The 17,228-nt window shown below is 37.0% G+C and overlaps 2 protein-coding genes across 5 annotated transcripts; one reads left to right on the forward strand and one right to left on the reverse strand.

The window, feature by feature from the left end:
• The first annotated feature begins 5,971 nt into the window (after window positions 1-5,971).
• Window positions 5,972-12,543, forward strand: LOC148099893 (uncharacterized). Of its 2 annotated transcripts, XM_087850021.1 has the most exons (14): window positions 5,972-6,059; window positions 6,255-6,306; window positions 6,627-6,689; window positions 7,810-7,845; window positions 7,941-8,050; window positions 8,161-8,461; window positions 8,545-8,580; window positions 8,690-8,737; window positions 8,872-8,915; window positions 9,031-9,295; window positions 9,489-9,681; window positions 9,798-9,930; window positions 10,599-10,706; window positions 11,293-12,543. In XM_087850021.1, exons 1-14 carry the CDS (start codon window positions 6,057-6,059, stop codon window positions 11,728-11,730), a joined length of 1,830 nt encoding a protein of 609 aa, XP_087706147.1. In that variant the 5' UTR covers window positions 5,972-6,056; the 3' UTR covers window positions 11,731-12,543. The 2 variants fall into 2 exon arrangements, with proteins under 2 accessions (XP_087706147.1, XP_087706146.1); XM_087850020.1 differs by having other exon boundaries at window positions 6,027-6,306.
• On the reverse strand, window positions 11,814-16,401 carry LOC148099894 (uncharacterized). Of its 3 annotated transcripts, XM_087850023.1 has the most exons (13): window positions 16,318-16,401; window positions 15,966-16,003; window positions 15,584-15,668; window positions 15,394-15,484; window positions 15,170-15,258; window positions 14,956-15,083; window positions 14,810-14,861; window positions 13,916-14,013; window positions 13,678-13,814; window positions 13,529-13,594; window positions 13,295-13,341; window positions 12,977-13,125; window positions 11,814-12,265 (listed from the first exon to the last, which is right to left on the reverse strand). In XM_087850023.1, the coding sequence occupies exons 2-13, from the start codon at window positions 15,988-15,990 to the stop codon at window positions 11,943-11,945; spliced, it is 1,290 nt and encodes a 429-aa protein (XP_087706149.1). In that variant the 5' UTR covers window positions 15,991-16,003; window positions 16,318-16,401; the 3' UTR covers window positions 11,814-11,942. The 3 variants fall into 3 exon arrangements, with proteins under 3 accessions (XP_087706149.1, XP_087706148.1, XP_087706150.1); XM_087850022.1 differs by lacking the exon at window positions 16,318-16,401 and having other exon boundaries at window positions 15,966-16,298; XM_087850024.1 differs by lacking the exon at window positions 16,318-16,401 and having other exon boundaries at window positions 15,394-15,500.
• Between the last annotated feature and the right edge of the window lie 827 nt (window positions 16,402-17,228).

Here is a 17,228-nt window from a genome sequence, read left to right on the forward strand (position 1 = left end):
ACAGAAAATAGGACTTTTACTATCCAGCTAGCTTCATCACCGCACGGGTAAACGGATCTTTCACCGTCTGTGTCTCTGGCGTGTCTGACTGGCACACGAAGGCACACACAGGTGTCTGAGCAGCGCACACAGACTGGGGGACGGTCAGACCAGCCAATGAGCGCCTTGAGGCGACATTTGTTGTGATTTGGCACTATATAAATAAAATTGAATTGAATTGAATTGAATTGATTGGTTGCTCAGTAGATCTAACAAACACACTCTAAAGGACAAAGTCCTGCCCCCACACCATTTATATATTACATATACATACGTACATATTAATTAAACTTATGTTTACATGCTTTTTATCAGTATTTATTATATTTAACTGTGTTTTTATCAATATTTATTCCCATTGTGAGAGTATGAACATTTATACTTTTAATCTCGTTTATAACACTGGGTTACATTTGGCATTTAAATGATTCTCAGCCGATACTAAGGGAAGCAAAGTGTGGAAAGAAAATACACTTTGCACACTGTTACGCCACCAACAACAACCTGAAACATTGATATGAAGCAGGATCCACCATCGGAAACTCATAGGAAAACTCATCATTTATTGTGTAATTTTGGTAAACCTTTGTGAAATATAGCCTCAGTTTTTCTTACTTAGCTTGGTGGAGAGAAGACCTGAGATGCACTTCTACGTACCCCAGGTGCAATGAGACGTGATTTGAGCTGCTGTTATTTATCAGACCTTTGATGTTCATCTGTATACTGCATAGACTCAATTGCCCAGCCCCTCTTTCTTTGGACAATAAACATCAGTCAAACATACAGGAAGACACCTTGGATATGTTGAAAGCTCTTCTCTTCTGTGGGTGTATGTGCGCTATGCATGCATCCTCACAACATACAATGGTAAAGGAGTGAGAAAGAGAGGGATACTTGCAAAGATGCACATACAGATAGACATCAGCATATTACATGGCAATGAGGATTTCCTTGGATCTCTCAACTTAAGAGACGTGAAAATCAGTATGAAAAAGGACTCTGTTTGAATGTAGAGATCATTAGCAAATTATAATCACCAGATGATTGTCACCAGTTGTGAATTTCTTCCTTCTCACAGTATCTGTGCACGTTGGATCACTCAGAGAATAATAGCAGTTGTATAATCTCACCAGGTGATTCACTATTCTTAACTCTTCAGTCTTGCTCTCTTTAATCTGTCTCTTTACTTTATTTTCAACATAGCATCTTCTTGCCATCCTTTTGCTTTTCTTCATTTTCCTGTTTTGTTTATCTGTTTGTTTTTTAATCCCCTGTTTCCATTTTCTTTTCTGTCTTTCTTGTCTTCTCTCTCTCTCTTCTTTCACCCGCAGCAACACATTGCATGAAGGCAAAATCATCAGCAGCAGTCATTTATCAGAATGTGCTTGAGGTATTTAAGCATTTGTCTGTGACAAAAAAAAGAAGAGAGAGATATTAGGATCTTGCTTTAATCACACTTGTTTGTCACATAACAAAAAAAAAAAACAGTTGTCATGAAGTCGGTTTCATATAATGTTGCATTCAAAGTCTTTTTTCCTCATTTCGTGACAGTTATTAGAACTCTTAAGAAAACTGTACCGGAAAACATCAAAAAATGTGAAAAGTCCAAATTTATTAAAAATACTTGTCTTTTTGTTACACTCTTAAAACTGTGATGGCCAGTGTTTTCAAAAACAAACAAAAAGCATAAAGGAGTCCAACAGTCAGCCTCTTTGAAAGTGATCTGGTTGCATCAGAATGAAGGATTGAACTGTGTCAGTAAATAAATGCATCTTGAAACATTACTGACATTCAACCAGCAAGCATAATTAACATTAACCCCACACAGACAGCAGTACTGTGAAAGTAAAGGCTCCAGGATGGATTTTCGAGGTTAGTCCTTTACATACTTAAACAGATTGTCTAAATTGCATTTCCTATAATACTTGTTTATATACACAGATCGGTATTGCTTACTAATATAACAAAAAGTGTGGACATTTAATTTTCCTGTTAACACAGTGGAAATGATTAGATGAGAATATGAACCTCCATTTGTCATTGTAAACAGATTATAAGCCATGCAGTCTTTGCCACTTTCAGCTTCCCCTTACATTGCTGTGCATCCAGGGAGCTAAATCATCACGTCGTCTCACTTATGGAGGCAAATTGGTCAATGTTCAAGTTAACTGTTTCTACTCTGCCGTGTTTATTTATTTATTTTCGGTACATTGTATATGAGATCTTCCTCTTTGGATTCTTTATCTATATATATCCACTTCTTTTTTCAAGATTTTTCATTGAATATCCTTTTTCCCTGCCAAAAAGGGGATTTCTCATTATAACATGATACTTGATCATGTTATAATCACATTGACAAGTTGAGATTTAAATGCAGGCATTGTCCCAGTTCTTCCTTTTTCAGTGTTTTGTTTTTTATTCCCCACAAGTTGAATATCCTAGATAAAATCCAGCATAAAGTTTATAAATTCACTAAAACTTGATCCTATTATTTTCTTAAGTTCTTAAGTTTGTTATCAGTCTTTGCTCAGTTGGCTAAGCCATCTGTTGTATATTCTAACATTGTATTGATGGCAGTATAGTGCTTCCATGTTTCATCCCAGCTTAGTCAAGAAACCCAAGAAAGCCTTTTTCCCATATGTGAAAAGTAAAGCTTATCATGACCGGGATTAGGAAAGCAAATGGAGAATAGCTTCCAGTTGAGAACTTGTACTAAATCATCCAATCCATCTGAAATGTATGCTTCTGTGTTTATCAGTTTCTTTTATCAGTGCTGTCATTTTTTACTGCTGACAATTGTGCAATTATTTCAGCAGAGTTTTTGCAGTATTGAGTCAAATAAAAGCCCTTTCTTCTGCTCAGTTACTGCAGTGTTTTCAGGCTTAAGGATAACAAAATAGCTGTGCTGATAATGAAAACCTTAAAGGCTTTTCAATATTCCCTTCACAGAAAATTCATCAAGAATAAACACGAGAATCTGCAGAATCAATAACGGTACTAGTTTTAATAACATCTTAGAAATTCCATGGTGCAATTAAATGTTTTTCACTCCAACAAAAGAAAATACTCTTAAAAGAATCACTTTGAGACAATAAGTATTCCATTTGTCTTTACTCTTTGCCTGTTGTCTGTTATTTCAGGCTTTGGAATAAGGAAGAGAGATATATGACACTGATTTCCACAGGCAGTTGACAAGAATGCCACAACTTAAGCACCAGGGCATGAAATTACATACTTTATCATATCCTGGTGAGTACGTGTTTTTGCTATGGGTTCCATTTCTTTTGCTGAACGGTCACATTGTTGGTGTGATTTTGGGTAAAATGTTCTAGCAGCTGCAGATTTTTTTGTTTTGTTGATATTTTAGGGTAGTGACTCCTTTCTGGCATACAGTCTTAATCCGAGAGTCTTAGCAGTGCTCGGTTTGTTATTTTTTTTGTTAGGCGGTGCGTGATGTGCATGTGTGGGTGTTGGTGTAACTGTGAAATGTGAGAGCAGCTGCACAGGGAGGTGTGAACTTGTGCATTTGTGCACTGTGCAAGTTGGTGTGTATATGTATGGAGGTGGGTAACAGGCACACATGGCAGGAGTTATTTCTATTTAAACACCACCAGAGGTAGTGACACCTGTGCTGGCTGGAAGCCTAGAGACACATAATGGTTTTTAATGGGACTCCATCCTCAGAGTAGAATTCACGCTAGATGTGGCCTCAATTATTACATCAACAGAAGTTTGCCTCTTTAGCATGTGTCTACCTGTCTGTGGTAGTTTGACTGCTAACACTATCTGACATGTTTTGTTCTTTTGCTTTTTTAAAGTGATGAACAATACACAGAAACTACAAAAGTATTGAAAGAGCAAGCTGTGTGAAAACCAACTGTGCTATCACTACACTTTTTACTTTTTATAAGGTACACCTTTTGGACAGTTTTTAGTTCAGTTCAGTTCATTTTTATTTCAAACATTTCAAACATGTGCCTTCACAATCATTACAAAATATCATTCCATTATTTGTTTGAAAAGGAGTAGGCAGAAGTATTTACTTATTTGTCCCTACCCCCTCAGGTTTTACCTCTCATTCATTTTTTTAGTCTTAAATTAAACAAACAACATATGAAACAAAAGTAAAGCAAAACATTGCTTTACAGTTTCCATTTGTCTTTTTTGAAATGTCGGTTTGTGTTATAGCATAACCTTGTTTATATAACTGGTAAAAAGACATTTTTGATGTGGCACAAAACACACAAACAAACAAATAAACAAACAAAACATTTACCAGAAGTTTATGATGGCTTAGTTATAAAATTAATTAATTAATGTACTTGCTAGATTTGATATTTTACTGTCAAGTTAACTATAAACTTGCAGTTGTATGTCCAGCAGATTTTTTAATCATAGAATTGATTAAATATTGTTTTATCATTGTTACATAATCTCTGATACTTGCTGATATCTTGATTAGCATGTCCATGTCCAAGTCATCCATCATTATACATTTTGCTCAAGCCTGAAGTCATATTGATCAGTCAAAAGACCTGTAATAGCAAGGTTTTGGCCATGCCCTCCATCACATACACAACAAACTTCACACTGAGCAGATAACGACCAAAAGGAAACCGTAGGAATATTTTATGTGACTTGTGACTTGTGTGGGATGGCATTTGTAATCTCAGAATCTAAAGAAAGATGGGTTTTTTTTTTTCAGAGAAAGATCATTTACAAAAAATAAATAAAACTAAAAAGTGAAACACGCGACTGAGCTCTTCTCTCTTTGTATAGTGTGCAGGTTATCCCCACCTGGTATGTACATTTAGGTTTCACACAGTGTAATGAAGTTCAAGAGTCTTTAAAAGGCACCCCATTTGTCCGTTTCAACTTAACTCACATTTTTTTGACTTAAGATACAGGGAACTAGGGCTGTGCGATATGACCAAAATCTCACATCCTGATATAAGAATTCTATCGTCCCGAAAACGATATAAATCACAAAAATTTAACATTTTCTGTAAATTCTGTGAATCTCGGGCAGCTCGACTTGCGGGAAGTGTTTCCAGCTGCGTGTACGGTGTACATTTTAGGACATCGTCAGGTCTCAGGAAAAAGGTTGTCAAGTATCAGACTCACACGAAAAAATGTCAGGTCTCAGACTCACACGAAAAAATGTCAGGTATCAGTCTCACACGAAAAAAATGTCAGGTCTCAGACACACATGAAAAAAATGTCAGGTATCAGACTCACATGGAAAAAAATGTCAGGTCTCAGACTCACACGAAAAAACGTCAGGTCTCAGAGTCACACGAAAAAACGTCAGGTCTCAGACTCACACGAAAAAACGTCAGGTCTCAGACTCACACGAAAAAAATGTCAGGTCTCAGAGTCACACGAAAAAATGTGAGGTATCAGAATCACACGAAAAAATGTCAGGTCTCAGACTCACATGAAAAAAATGTCAGGTATCAGAATCACACGAAAAAATGTCAGGTCTCAGACTCACATTAAAAAACATCAGGTCTCAGAGTCACACGAAAAAATGTCAGGTCTCAGACTCACATGAAAAAACGTCAGGTCTCAGAGTCACACGAAAAAATGTCAGGTCTCAGACTCACACGAAAAAACGTCAGGTCTCAGACTCACACAAAAAAATGTCAGGTCTCAGACTCACACGAAAAAAATGTCAGGTCTCAGAGTCACACGAAAAAATGTGAGGTATCAGAATCACACGAAAAAATGTCAGGTCTCAGACTCACATGAAAAAAATGTCAGGTATCAGAATCACACGAAAAAATGTCAGGTCTCAGACTCACATGAAAAAAATGTCAGGTCTCAGACTCACATGAAAAAATGTCAGGTCTCAGAACACGAGCGATCAGACAGAGAGAAAATCTTCCTGCAGGTGGCGCTGTTGTCACGTCCTACCCGAATTGCTTTCCAAATACGTCATCAACGTGTGACAGTGGGAGAGCGTAAGGTCATTGACCTCACCGGAGTTTTACCGCGGTTCAGGCTCCTAATGACACATGGTAAGTTTAACTTTTTCTCACTTTTGTTCATATTTTTGCCACAGCTGTGTTATATTAAGTTGCGGTTATGTTGTGAAAGTTACATCTCAAAGAAGGAAATCTATTCTTGTCTGGCCAATTGTTCTAGCTAGCGACAGTGGTGTGAAACGTGATTTAAATTTAAACTGTTCAGTAATTGTTTTGTATACGTTTCAGCAAATGGACAAGCTGAAAGCTTACGAGCAGCTGAAAAAAGACCTTGAAAATGGTAATCAAACGCTTTATTAAATGTTTTTGTAATGCTTGCAATTTCCTTTTTTTAACTGCCAAGAACCCTGACAATTTTGTGCTTTAATGGTTTAACATTGTTTGGTATTCCTATTTACTTATCTTAATTAATATACATGTTAAAAGACGTATATAGTTATTACTTTATGATATTGTCGGAGTGCCCTATTTAAAAAACTGACAAAAGATGGATTTTTCACAAAATTAAAAGACTTTATTGCAATTTAAAAGTTAGATAGTCATGTAGGATCTGGCTCCTACTAGCTATAACTCCTCACCCTTTTAAAATTTTATTTGAAGGTGAGATTACCCAAAAAGGCTTTGATAACAACGTAAAAAGGCTCCTGACAGCAGAAAAATCAGGTAGGTGTTGATACTTTTGAACAACATGTAAAATAATCTCCTTTTATTTAACCCTTTAAGACCTACCATAGAACCAAGTCCGCCAGAGCTTATATTATATTTTTACATGCTGTAGTGCCATTTTTGGAAGCATTTGAAGTTGCTATACATCAATACAACCATTACAGCCTAGATTTTAATAATATGTATGAATTAAGTGCATAGTAATTACATAAATTGCAAAAAAGTGCAATAAACTACAAAAAAATTGAAAATCGTTTTTGTTTTTTTAACATATATTTCTAGTTAGAGAAATTTAAGAGGCTTGTCCCTCAAAACTGTAAATACAAAAAAGTTGCACAAAATAGTTTCCCACCACAGGAAATTTATTTTGAGTGTCTTCATAGTTTTATTTTTGAAATGCACCAATTTTTATACACTGCAGGAAAAACGAAAATAAATATTATAGTGCAAAATTGCAAAAAAGCAGCATATGCATCAAAAGAAACTATTTCCAGCAGTGCAATATGAGTCCTAAGCATCCCAGAAACCACACAGAAAGTCATAAAGTCAAACATAACTTTTAAAAACACCAGTATAGGCTCATTGAGGCCCGGACCGTAAAAAACTACATTTCCGCGAAAATGACGTCACTTCCGGTTTCGGGCATGTCATGGCGGACATGTGATAGTTCGCGCTGAGGTCTAATCCAATGTAGGAAGTGTTATGAACAGCTGATCGGATCGGCAAAGCGTGTTTCTGGAATATTATGTTTTTGTTGCTGCAAGCACTTTTTATGCAATTTTTGCAAAGCTATATGTGGAAGGAAACTGTGACCTAGCACAAGCTGATGGCATAAGATGTAAGTACAACTCCTCAGGTTTCATATGCAAAAAAAATTATTGCGCTAGCTTACGTGGTTGTAGAGCTACCGGGATTTAAAAATAGTTACGCAAAACAGAGCGTGCCCGCTCCAACCGGTTTTAAAGGGTTAATATGATATGCTTAGCAGGTTATGATTGACTAACCACTTTATTTATAGATGCAATACATTTTGAAAGCAGATGAGTGTGCAGTAGTCTGTGATTGTAGTAGAATTCTGTAAACCACGTTTCACATCACTGCCCTATTTATATTGCAGATGACACTCCTTCAACAAGTGGCAATGAATTTCTCAGTAAGACAACCCCAATTATTTTTGCTTTTAGATCAGTTGTAATATATAACTTTCTGTGGATCAGTATGATTAACTTTCAACTTCATCCATTACAGGTGCAGCAGAGGCCTTTGGTAAAGCTAAGAAACTACTACAGCCTCAAGTAAAGAAAAGGCAGTTTCCATTGAATGATAAACGTTTGGACCATGGTAAATCATTATTGAAGGTTAGTTAAAAAGTGAAGCTATGTGTATGACTATCAGCAATATATTAAAAAATAACTTTCTAAAAAGGCATATTTTTTCATAAACTTTGCTTTTTTTCCTTTGATGCTAGGTCAGAATGGCTCCCATGGAGTGGAAGCCAAGAACTCTTAGAAAGTGTGGACGGTACCAGAAGTTAATAATGGACGAAGTTCCACCTCGAATCATCCTGCAAGGCCATGAAACCTATGATGATTTAATTACCATTGGCAAAGAACGCTTCTGGCCAGAGCGTACTGAGGGGAGTGAGTTCACTCTTTGCCATTCTGACGGGACCAGGTGGAGTAAGGAGGATTTCCACAAAGAATACAGAACTGTTTCTGATATTACACATCTGTGGAAAAGAAGCCTATACATCGGGCGAAGACAACTGGGTAATAAAGTGATCAATATTGCTACTAACTACTGTCTAGCACTCAAATTTGTATGGTATAAAATAATTTTACTTTTTGTACAGAGATCGTGTGTTTGGATGATCAAAGTTCCATCTCAGGTGTGTGCCTGCCCAAACCAAATTGAATATTTTTGATGTTATGATTGAACATGGTACACTGACTATGTTGGGCATTCAGATATTTTGCAATCAATGTGTTATTTTACAGATGAAGACCCTGTAACTAAAGTGGGTGGTGATGAAAGTTGCAGTTTAGGTGAATGCCTGGACATCTAACTAAATCATTAAAATTGACTTCTTATTTTGTTTGCATTACATTTCCAACCTTTACACACTTGTTTACTATGCTTGGTCATTGCACAGTTACAGTATGTAATATGCATTCTGCAGATGAACTTCCTGAAACCCTCATAGGACATAATGTTGCAGAACAGGTAAAACCATATCTTCTTTTTGAACAGACCAATTAATTTCTTATCATTGTCATAAATGTGGATGTTTTCACAGTGCACCCTGCAAAAAGTATATCTTGGCTGAATGTGTTCATAGGATTTCCATCCAGAAACATCCAGCTCAGCTGAATTTGAAACAGGGAGAGTCAGAAAGAAAAGCCAGTCCAAGCAAAGGAAGGAGGAAAATGTAGGGTCATCTCTAGGTCCAGGTGGAGCAGTGAGCCAAGACATGTTACCACATGCAGTTATTGAGGCAAAAGAAGCTATGGAAAGAGCTGAAGAGCTATCTGAAGGTGCTGGAAATAGTGGGCTTTTGATAGATTTTGCAGAGTCTTTCAACACAACTCCAAAATCGCCATCATGTAAGCATTCTTTCCCATTTAGGGCTAACATCACATCATCAGACAAAATTGTAAATAAAGGTTTTCATTCTTCACTATTTGGTACTCAAGTTCCTGGAGTAAACCTAGATATTACTGATCCAGCAGTTAATCGAAGAATGATTAGCAGTAGCTGTATGTTAATGTATGTTACTTTGTGTTTTTTATCCCCAAGTGTATCTTCCACGTGTTCCATATGTGGAAGAGGATTTAATTACATACAGTGAGGACAATCTACTGGGAGAAGGAACATTTGGCAAGGTATATAGAGGTTCTTTTCATGGTACTCCAGCAGCTGTTAAAAGGATCATGTGTGGCCAACAAGGGATGGAGGACAGCGACATTCATCATGAGATAAATGTTTCACTGTAAGAACTTTGACACACTTTTTTTTGTTTCATTGTCAAAATCGATTGTTCCTCAAGCTGTAACATAATATGCCTCTATTTTGTTTTTTTATTCGGACATGTTTCTGTTTTATTAGGAGACTGTCTCACCCCAACATCGTCAGACTCATGGCAGTTGCCCGCACTGAGTCCTGCTTTTTGTTGGCAGCTGAATACATTCATGGCGCAACCCTGCAGCAAGTGCTTCACACAGACAGCTGCTTGGTGAAGGTATCGATACTCATAATTTTATGTTTAATACATTTAGGTAGATGTGAATAATCTTAATACCCTCATATTAAAAATGAACTTTTTATTGCTGGCATTTGTTTAAATATGTATTTGAAACCATCTTTGTGTACAACATATAAAAAGACTGATTACTTTTTTCTCTCTCATGTTTTCAACCATTTAGAATTACCAAAATGATCTTTAATTGCCAAATGCCAGAAAAGTATGAACTTAGTAAAAGAATAATCTTAACTTTTTAATAATAAGCTTCCTTACTGTTTTGGTAGAATTGCTTTTTTTACTTGGATGAGTTCAGACATTTTAGGTTTTTTTTCTACAATATTCTTAGAATATTTTTCAGGAATTTTGGTCCAGTCCTCTAGACAGGACTGGTGTAACTGAGTCAGATTTGTTGGCCACCTTGCTCACACACACCATTCACCTCTGCTTACAGTTTCGCAAGAGGACTGCAATCAGAGCTTTTTGATGGTCACTTCCAAACATTGACTTTGTTGGTCTTAGGTCCCATTGTAATTTATTATAATTGCAATTGCAATTGCATTTGAATACTAATCCTATTTGAAGTAATACATTTCCAGTGGTAGACATGTTAGATTGTCACACCTGGCTACCCATTGTTTTTTTAATATTATATATTGTCTTGATAGCTTGAAGGGGATGATGCCGGTTTCATATCACTGGACTTATCCATGGCAGTAGAGTACATCCATGCACAGAGAATCATTCACCAGGATATAAAGCCAGCAAATGTCATGGTAAGCCATACTGTATTTTTCTTTTTCTTTACTTTGTTTTTGAAGATCAAAATAAAAATACTATATTATTTCTTTTACTTTATTCTCTTCAGTCTATTAAACACTACATTTGAACAATGAGAAACTGTTCTGGCACATTCATATAAAGGATAAAGGATTTTTTTTTTTTTTTTTTTTAAGTAAGAAGCCTTACATTGTTTCTTTAATAGTCCATTTTGTTCTTTAATATGTTGGTTGTTGCACACCTACAAAATTCCCAAACATGTTGTAATAAGTTTAGGCTTTACAAACTGAAAGTTTCTATTATTTTATTAGTCTGTACCACTTTCTTAATTGGAATGGGGATAAAAAAATGCACAGGACTATAAAACCGTGTTTGATCATTAACCAATCTGTTAATTTTAATGTTGTGTATAATAAACAATCTCAGAATAAATCTGCAGTGATTGGGTGATCTGGGTGCTAAAAGCCTTGAGGGTTTTTTTTTTTTTTTTCAATTATGAGCTGTGGTCTTTGGAATGACAGTTTTGATAACATTAGTGAGATTTTAGACAACCTGGTAAATTCTCAAATGTATACCTTATAGGTTCACCACCCCTCTAAGAAGGCAGTCCTGACAGACTGGGGCATGGCAAACATAAGAGACACTGTGATGCTTCGTCAAGGGAGTAAGTTCACTGCCCAAGCTATTGGTCCAGCTGGCGGCACATATCTTTACATGGCCCCGGAATGCATACTGATGTTTGAAGAGGCCTCGTTCCAGACAGACATGTGGTCCCTCGGAGCCACATATCTGGAGATCCTGACGGGTTCCGCTCCGTGGATTGTTAAAAAACAAAGAGAACTGGCTGCACTAATGGCCACCAAAACCCCACCACATGCCCTATCACATCTCAGTGACAAAAACAGTTTTCTTGGTGGTTTGGTGAGCTATGACCCAGACTCAAGGCCTTCCGCATCTGATGTTGTTAAGTTTCTCAAGTCAGGCCTTGATCTTACGAGCCGATATGGCTACAAGTGGTAATGTTGCTACAGTCTGCAGTTCAAAAGTCTTTCAATGTTAATTATATTCTACATTATTGTTAACAAAAGTTGTGGTAAATGAAACACTGAATCATTATGAAAGATGGCACCTTGTCAATTTTATTGTACATTTTGTTGGTCAGACAGTTTTCAAATTACCTGTTGATTTTAAACATGGATAAATAAAATGTTAACAAACAATGTTGTATGATTTTATTGGTCATTGGAAATGTTTACTGGTACACCTTCCATCCTCTCTCTCTTCAGAAAGATGTATATGTCATTTGCCTCTGCAAATGTAGAAGGTGTAGGAACTGAATTTCTGTTCATTGCAGTTGTGAGCTCTTGGACTAGCATGAGGTATGCAGCAAGGCAACCATCAGGTGTGCAGGGAAACTGGCTGTTTTGTAAAATGTTCTGGCACATGTCTCTGAATTCCTGGTTTGCTACCAGTGAAGGCTCGTCCCTCTCACAGATTAACTGCTTGGCGTAGTCTAAAAGGTCTGGGTCAACTATGTGCAGCACATTGCCATATCCTGCGAATGAAAGACAATATTGAAAAGATGTTCACTTTGAATGTTAAAAATAAATGAATAATCACAAAGCTGTTCTAGAACCTGTATAATAAGCAGTCAGTGTTTACAGATGTTATTGCAGAAACTTAAAGATGGAAATATCACTCAAACATTTAGATTAATTTTTAGTTAAAGGTGCCAATATGAAGCCATTTTTGTATTGACAGCAGAAATTCAGAAATCTCTTATTGTACTACAAGTAGGCTTCTTAGGAAGACAGAAAAGAAAGCACATTATAACAGTTTTACGCTCATTACACTGGCTTCCAGTATATTTTAGAAAATTCATTTTAAAATTTTAGTAATGACTTTCAAAGCTCCAAATTGTGAAGCTCCTGCCTTAATTTCTGATCTTATAGAACCCCACGCTCCCTCTCCCAGCCTGTGATCATCTAATCAATGGCTGTTAGTAGTTCCACCAGAAGACCAGAGGCAATAGATCTTGCAGAGTGGTGGCTCCCAGGTCATGGAATGCTCTGCCTCCATCATTACGTTTCCTTGATTGTATTTATTCTGTATGTTCGATTGTGCTGTTTTATGTTTATCTGTTTTATATTATTGTGAAGGCACTTTGTGGTTTTTATCCTGTGAAGAGTGCTATATCAAAGTAAAAGTAAACTAATGAAAGTTTAAAAAAAAAAAAAAAAGACCCACAGGCTTTCAAATGACATACCAGGAGGTGGTGAGGTAAACAGAAGGTCGGGTTTCCCAAATGGACCTGGTGCATTGCGTTGCTTGCGGATGTCATGGGTGTTCCAAACTGTTTGCTCCGTTTTTAAGTCTCTTTGAAGCAGTGGCAAGTGTGAGTACTGCAAGCAGTTGCTATGAAAAAGGAGAATTAAAAAATGATTATATATGTTCATCTGCTTCTTTGAGGTAGAATAAGTAAAAGCTAAACTTTAATCAGTACTCAAAAAACAAAGGCATTTCTAGACCACATACTTTCATACTGCTGCTTGATCATTTTTCATGTCTAAAAATATTGACTTACATGTGCACAGGATTGTCCAGTTCAAGGATCCCAGACTCCATCATGGCCTAAGCATGTGGTTTTGAAAAAGACATAAGTTGTGAAGGTGAGCATTTCATCAGTGAAAATGTACAGATGTACATAAACACAGATTCTGGCCTTGTGTTTTCAGATAAACTAATCCATCGTATGTTTAGCGAAATTTTGATGGCTAGTCTTTGTTAATAGGTTTTACAGGTGAAAGATTTGCTTTACCTCAAATGTTGTCAGCCATTTCTTAATCCATGTCCTCTTTAAAATACTGTTGAAACATTCAGCTCTCTAAACAACAGAAACATGACATTATCAGTTTTGTTGTCAGGTTGTTACTTTAGAAATAGTCATTTACCAGCTTAAAGACATACCTGGTTGTGCACTGATGTCCCCATTCTGAAGCACCTCCATGCCTGATTCCCAAGATCTCGCATGTGAAATGCCATCTGCATTTGACCCACAACAAGGTTCTCCTTTCCTCTGTCCCCCCGAATCATTTGAGGACAGCCTAAAGACACAAACTGAAGATAATTAGTGAATGATGAAAAAATAAATTTATTACCAAAATGCAATCTTTTTTAACCCCCCTTTTGTTAGTATATTGCATACCACCCTGTTCTTGAACAGCCTCAAAGAAGTATCTGGCCACAAAGTTTTGTTTGCGGTTGGATGTGCCCACCTTTAGCCATAGAACCTTCCTGGAAAATCTGAAAAGAAAGAAACAGAAAAGTGGCCACTCGTACATATGATTTAATCATGTTTTGGCACTATGTTTGGTTTTTGTTACATTCCCCAAGAGTATGCTGGTTTTCCATTGTATTCTGTCTAGGCGTTGTTTCTGGTTCCTCCGGCCATTTTGACTGCCATAGTTGTGTGACTCTTGACTGTGTTCAGACTGACGCGAGAGCTGCCTTTTGTTTTGTAATCCCTTGTATTCTCCTGTTTATATGTTGGTTAGGTAGGTTATCGTAAACTGTGCATTTTATTTTCTTTGGAGTTAAATTCTGTTTACTTTATATCAGGGATGTTTTGTTTGTTGTGTTGGTCTTGGCCCTTCCTGAAATTAACTGCCAGTCTGAAATGGAACTTTAAGACTAGCAGGAAATAAACCTTTTAAAAACTGCCATCTTGAATCCTCCTTCACTATTCATACTTTATCTTGGTCCCTTAGACCAGGCTTGGCCAACTCCAGACCTCGAGGGCCAGTGTCCTGCATGTTTTAGATATCACCCTGGGTAAACACACTTGAATACAATGATTAGTTCATTACCAGGCCTCTGGAGAACTACAAAACATGTTGTGAGGGTAATTTAGCCATTTGAATCAGCTGTGGATCAAGGACACATCTAAAACCTGCAGGACACCGGCCCTCGTGGCCTGGAGTTGCCCATCCCTGCCCTAGACTACTCAGGAGAGATAACACCTCAGATCCTTATCTTGAAGCAACTTTGTACTATCACTGAATATAATAAATTAAGTAGCGAATGCCATATTCAGACCTACCCATCAATCCCCAAATGTATCCACATTCCAAAGAACTTCAGTTTATCATTGCCTATATGAAACAACAAATAAAAATTACAATTTGTTTTGACAGAAGTACCATCAAAACATGACAGGAAGGTTAATTGAAAAGATAAAATAAATACCATCAATGTGCCAGGTGTCATTTGGACCACGGCTGATGTAATTCCGACGGGGAATTTTCTTCTTTCCAGGAGATCTCCTCTGAAGACCACTTGCATCCATATCCCTCATTATATTAGCAACATCATCTCTACAGTAACAATAGATTTTACTCTGAGCTCAACAGTAAAACAAGAGAATACTTAATTATATTAAATACACACTATGGAAACCAACCTGTAACAAGGGCGCACTCCTCTGACATCCCTTACCCGCTTTACCATTGCCCTGATTCCTTGTTCAGGAGACCACTGTTTCATCTCACTCTAAAAAACAAACAAACAATTAATTTAATGTTTTTTTAAATAACTACAGAAAATAACATTTATTGTTTCTACAATAGCTGATAACACAGACTTCAGGAAAATATGTATTTTTTGCACTTATGTTTTAACGCTTACCTCCACTGCTTTGTGGATTTCAGTAAAAGGTCGTTGGGGGCATCTTCGCTTCAACCCTATAAGTTTTAAAACTCGTCTCAGATGCCTCTCACTGTTAAAAGACAACACTGACTTACATTATATTAAAGGAAAACTGCATGGTTTGTAATTTTAGTGAGTTGTCATGGAAACTGTTGAAATGCAGACTTACCTTATTTTATGCCCATATGAATTGAGTACACAGCTGATTTCCCTTTGTTTTAAGCCTTTGTTGAACAATGTTATTATCATCGTATCTTGAAAGGTTAAGTGTAACAACAACAGTCTAATTAATCACCCACCTCTTACACTGAACATAAGTAATTAACCAGTAAATTACTAAATCTTTTTAGGTGGCAATTGTACTAAAAGCACAGTCTATTCAGTGCCCACAAATAAAATATGTGTAGCAAAAAATACACTTCTTTGATATGAAAGAGGTGAACAGTAGTTATAAGTTGTACTTTCGTCATTTATTTTTAATGCTCTTTTTAAAAAAAAATTTTTAAAAAGTATTTTTGGTACAGTCATAAGAACCAGACAGAGTCGGATACTCCTTTCATCATCACCGGATGACATATTGCAGCAAAGTCTAAAAACAACAACAGAAAAAACACATATCGGGATCACAAAATATCTAAACAGTAGCAATATAGGAAACAGCGAGAGAAAGGATGCAGGCTGCTCGTAAGCTTTCAGCTTGTCCATTTGCTGAAACGTATACAAAACAATTACTGAACAGTTTAAATTTAAATCACGTTTCACACCACTGTCGCTAGCTAGAACAATTGGCCAGACAAGAATAGATTTCCTTCTTTGAGATGTAACTTTCACAACATAACCGCAACTTAATATAACACAGCTGTGGCAAAAATATGAACAAAAGTGAGAAAAAGTTAAACTTACCATGTGTCATTAGGAGCCTGAACCGCGGTAAAACTCCGGTGAGGTCAATGACCTTACGCTCTCCCACTGTCACACGTTGATGACGTATTTGGAAAGCAATTCGGGTAGGACGTGACAACAGCGCCACCTGCAGGAAGATTTTCTCTCTGTCTGATCGCTCGTGTTCTGAGACCTGACATTTTTTCATGTGAGTCTGAGACCTGACATTTTTTTCATGTGAGTCTGAGACCTGACATTTTTTCGTGTGACTCTGAGACCTGACGTTTTTTCATGTGAGTCTGAGACCTGACATTTTTTTCATGTGAGTCTGAGACCTGACATTTTTTCGTGTGATTCTGATACCTGACATTTTTTTCATGTGAGTCTGAGACCTGACATTTTTTCGTGTGATTCTGATACCTCACATTTTTTCGTGTGACTCTGAGACCTGACGTTTTTTCATGTGAGTCTGAGACCTGACATTTTTTCGTGTGACTCTGAGACCTGATGTTTTTTAATGTGAGTCTGAGACCTGACATTTTTTCGTGTGATTCTGATACCTGACATTTTTTTCATGTGAGTCTGAGACCTGACATTTTTTCGTGTGATTCTGATACCTCACATTTTTTCGTGTGACTCTGAGACCTGACATTTTTTTCGTGTGAGTCTGAGACCTGACGTTTTTTCGTGTGAGTCTGAGACCTGACGTTTTTTCGTGTGACTCTGAGACCTGACGTTTTTTCGTGTGAGTCTGAGACCTGACATTTTTTTCCATGTGAGTCTGATACCTGACATTTTTTTCATGTGTGTCTGAGACCTGACATTTTTTTCGTGTGAGACTGATACCTGACATTTTTTCGTGTGAGTCTGAGACCTGACATTTTTTCGTGTGAGTCTGATACTTGACAACCTTTTTCCTGAGACCTGACGAT

This window comes from Neolamprologus brichardi, chromosome 13 (genome assembly GCF_056152115.1).
Source record: "Neolamprologus brichardi isolate AB-2024 chromosome 13, ASM5615211v1, whole genome shotgun sequence".
Lineage (NCBI taxonomy): Eukaryota > Metazoa > Chordata > Actinopteri > Cichliformes > Cichlidae > Neolamprologus > Neolamprologus brichardi.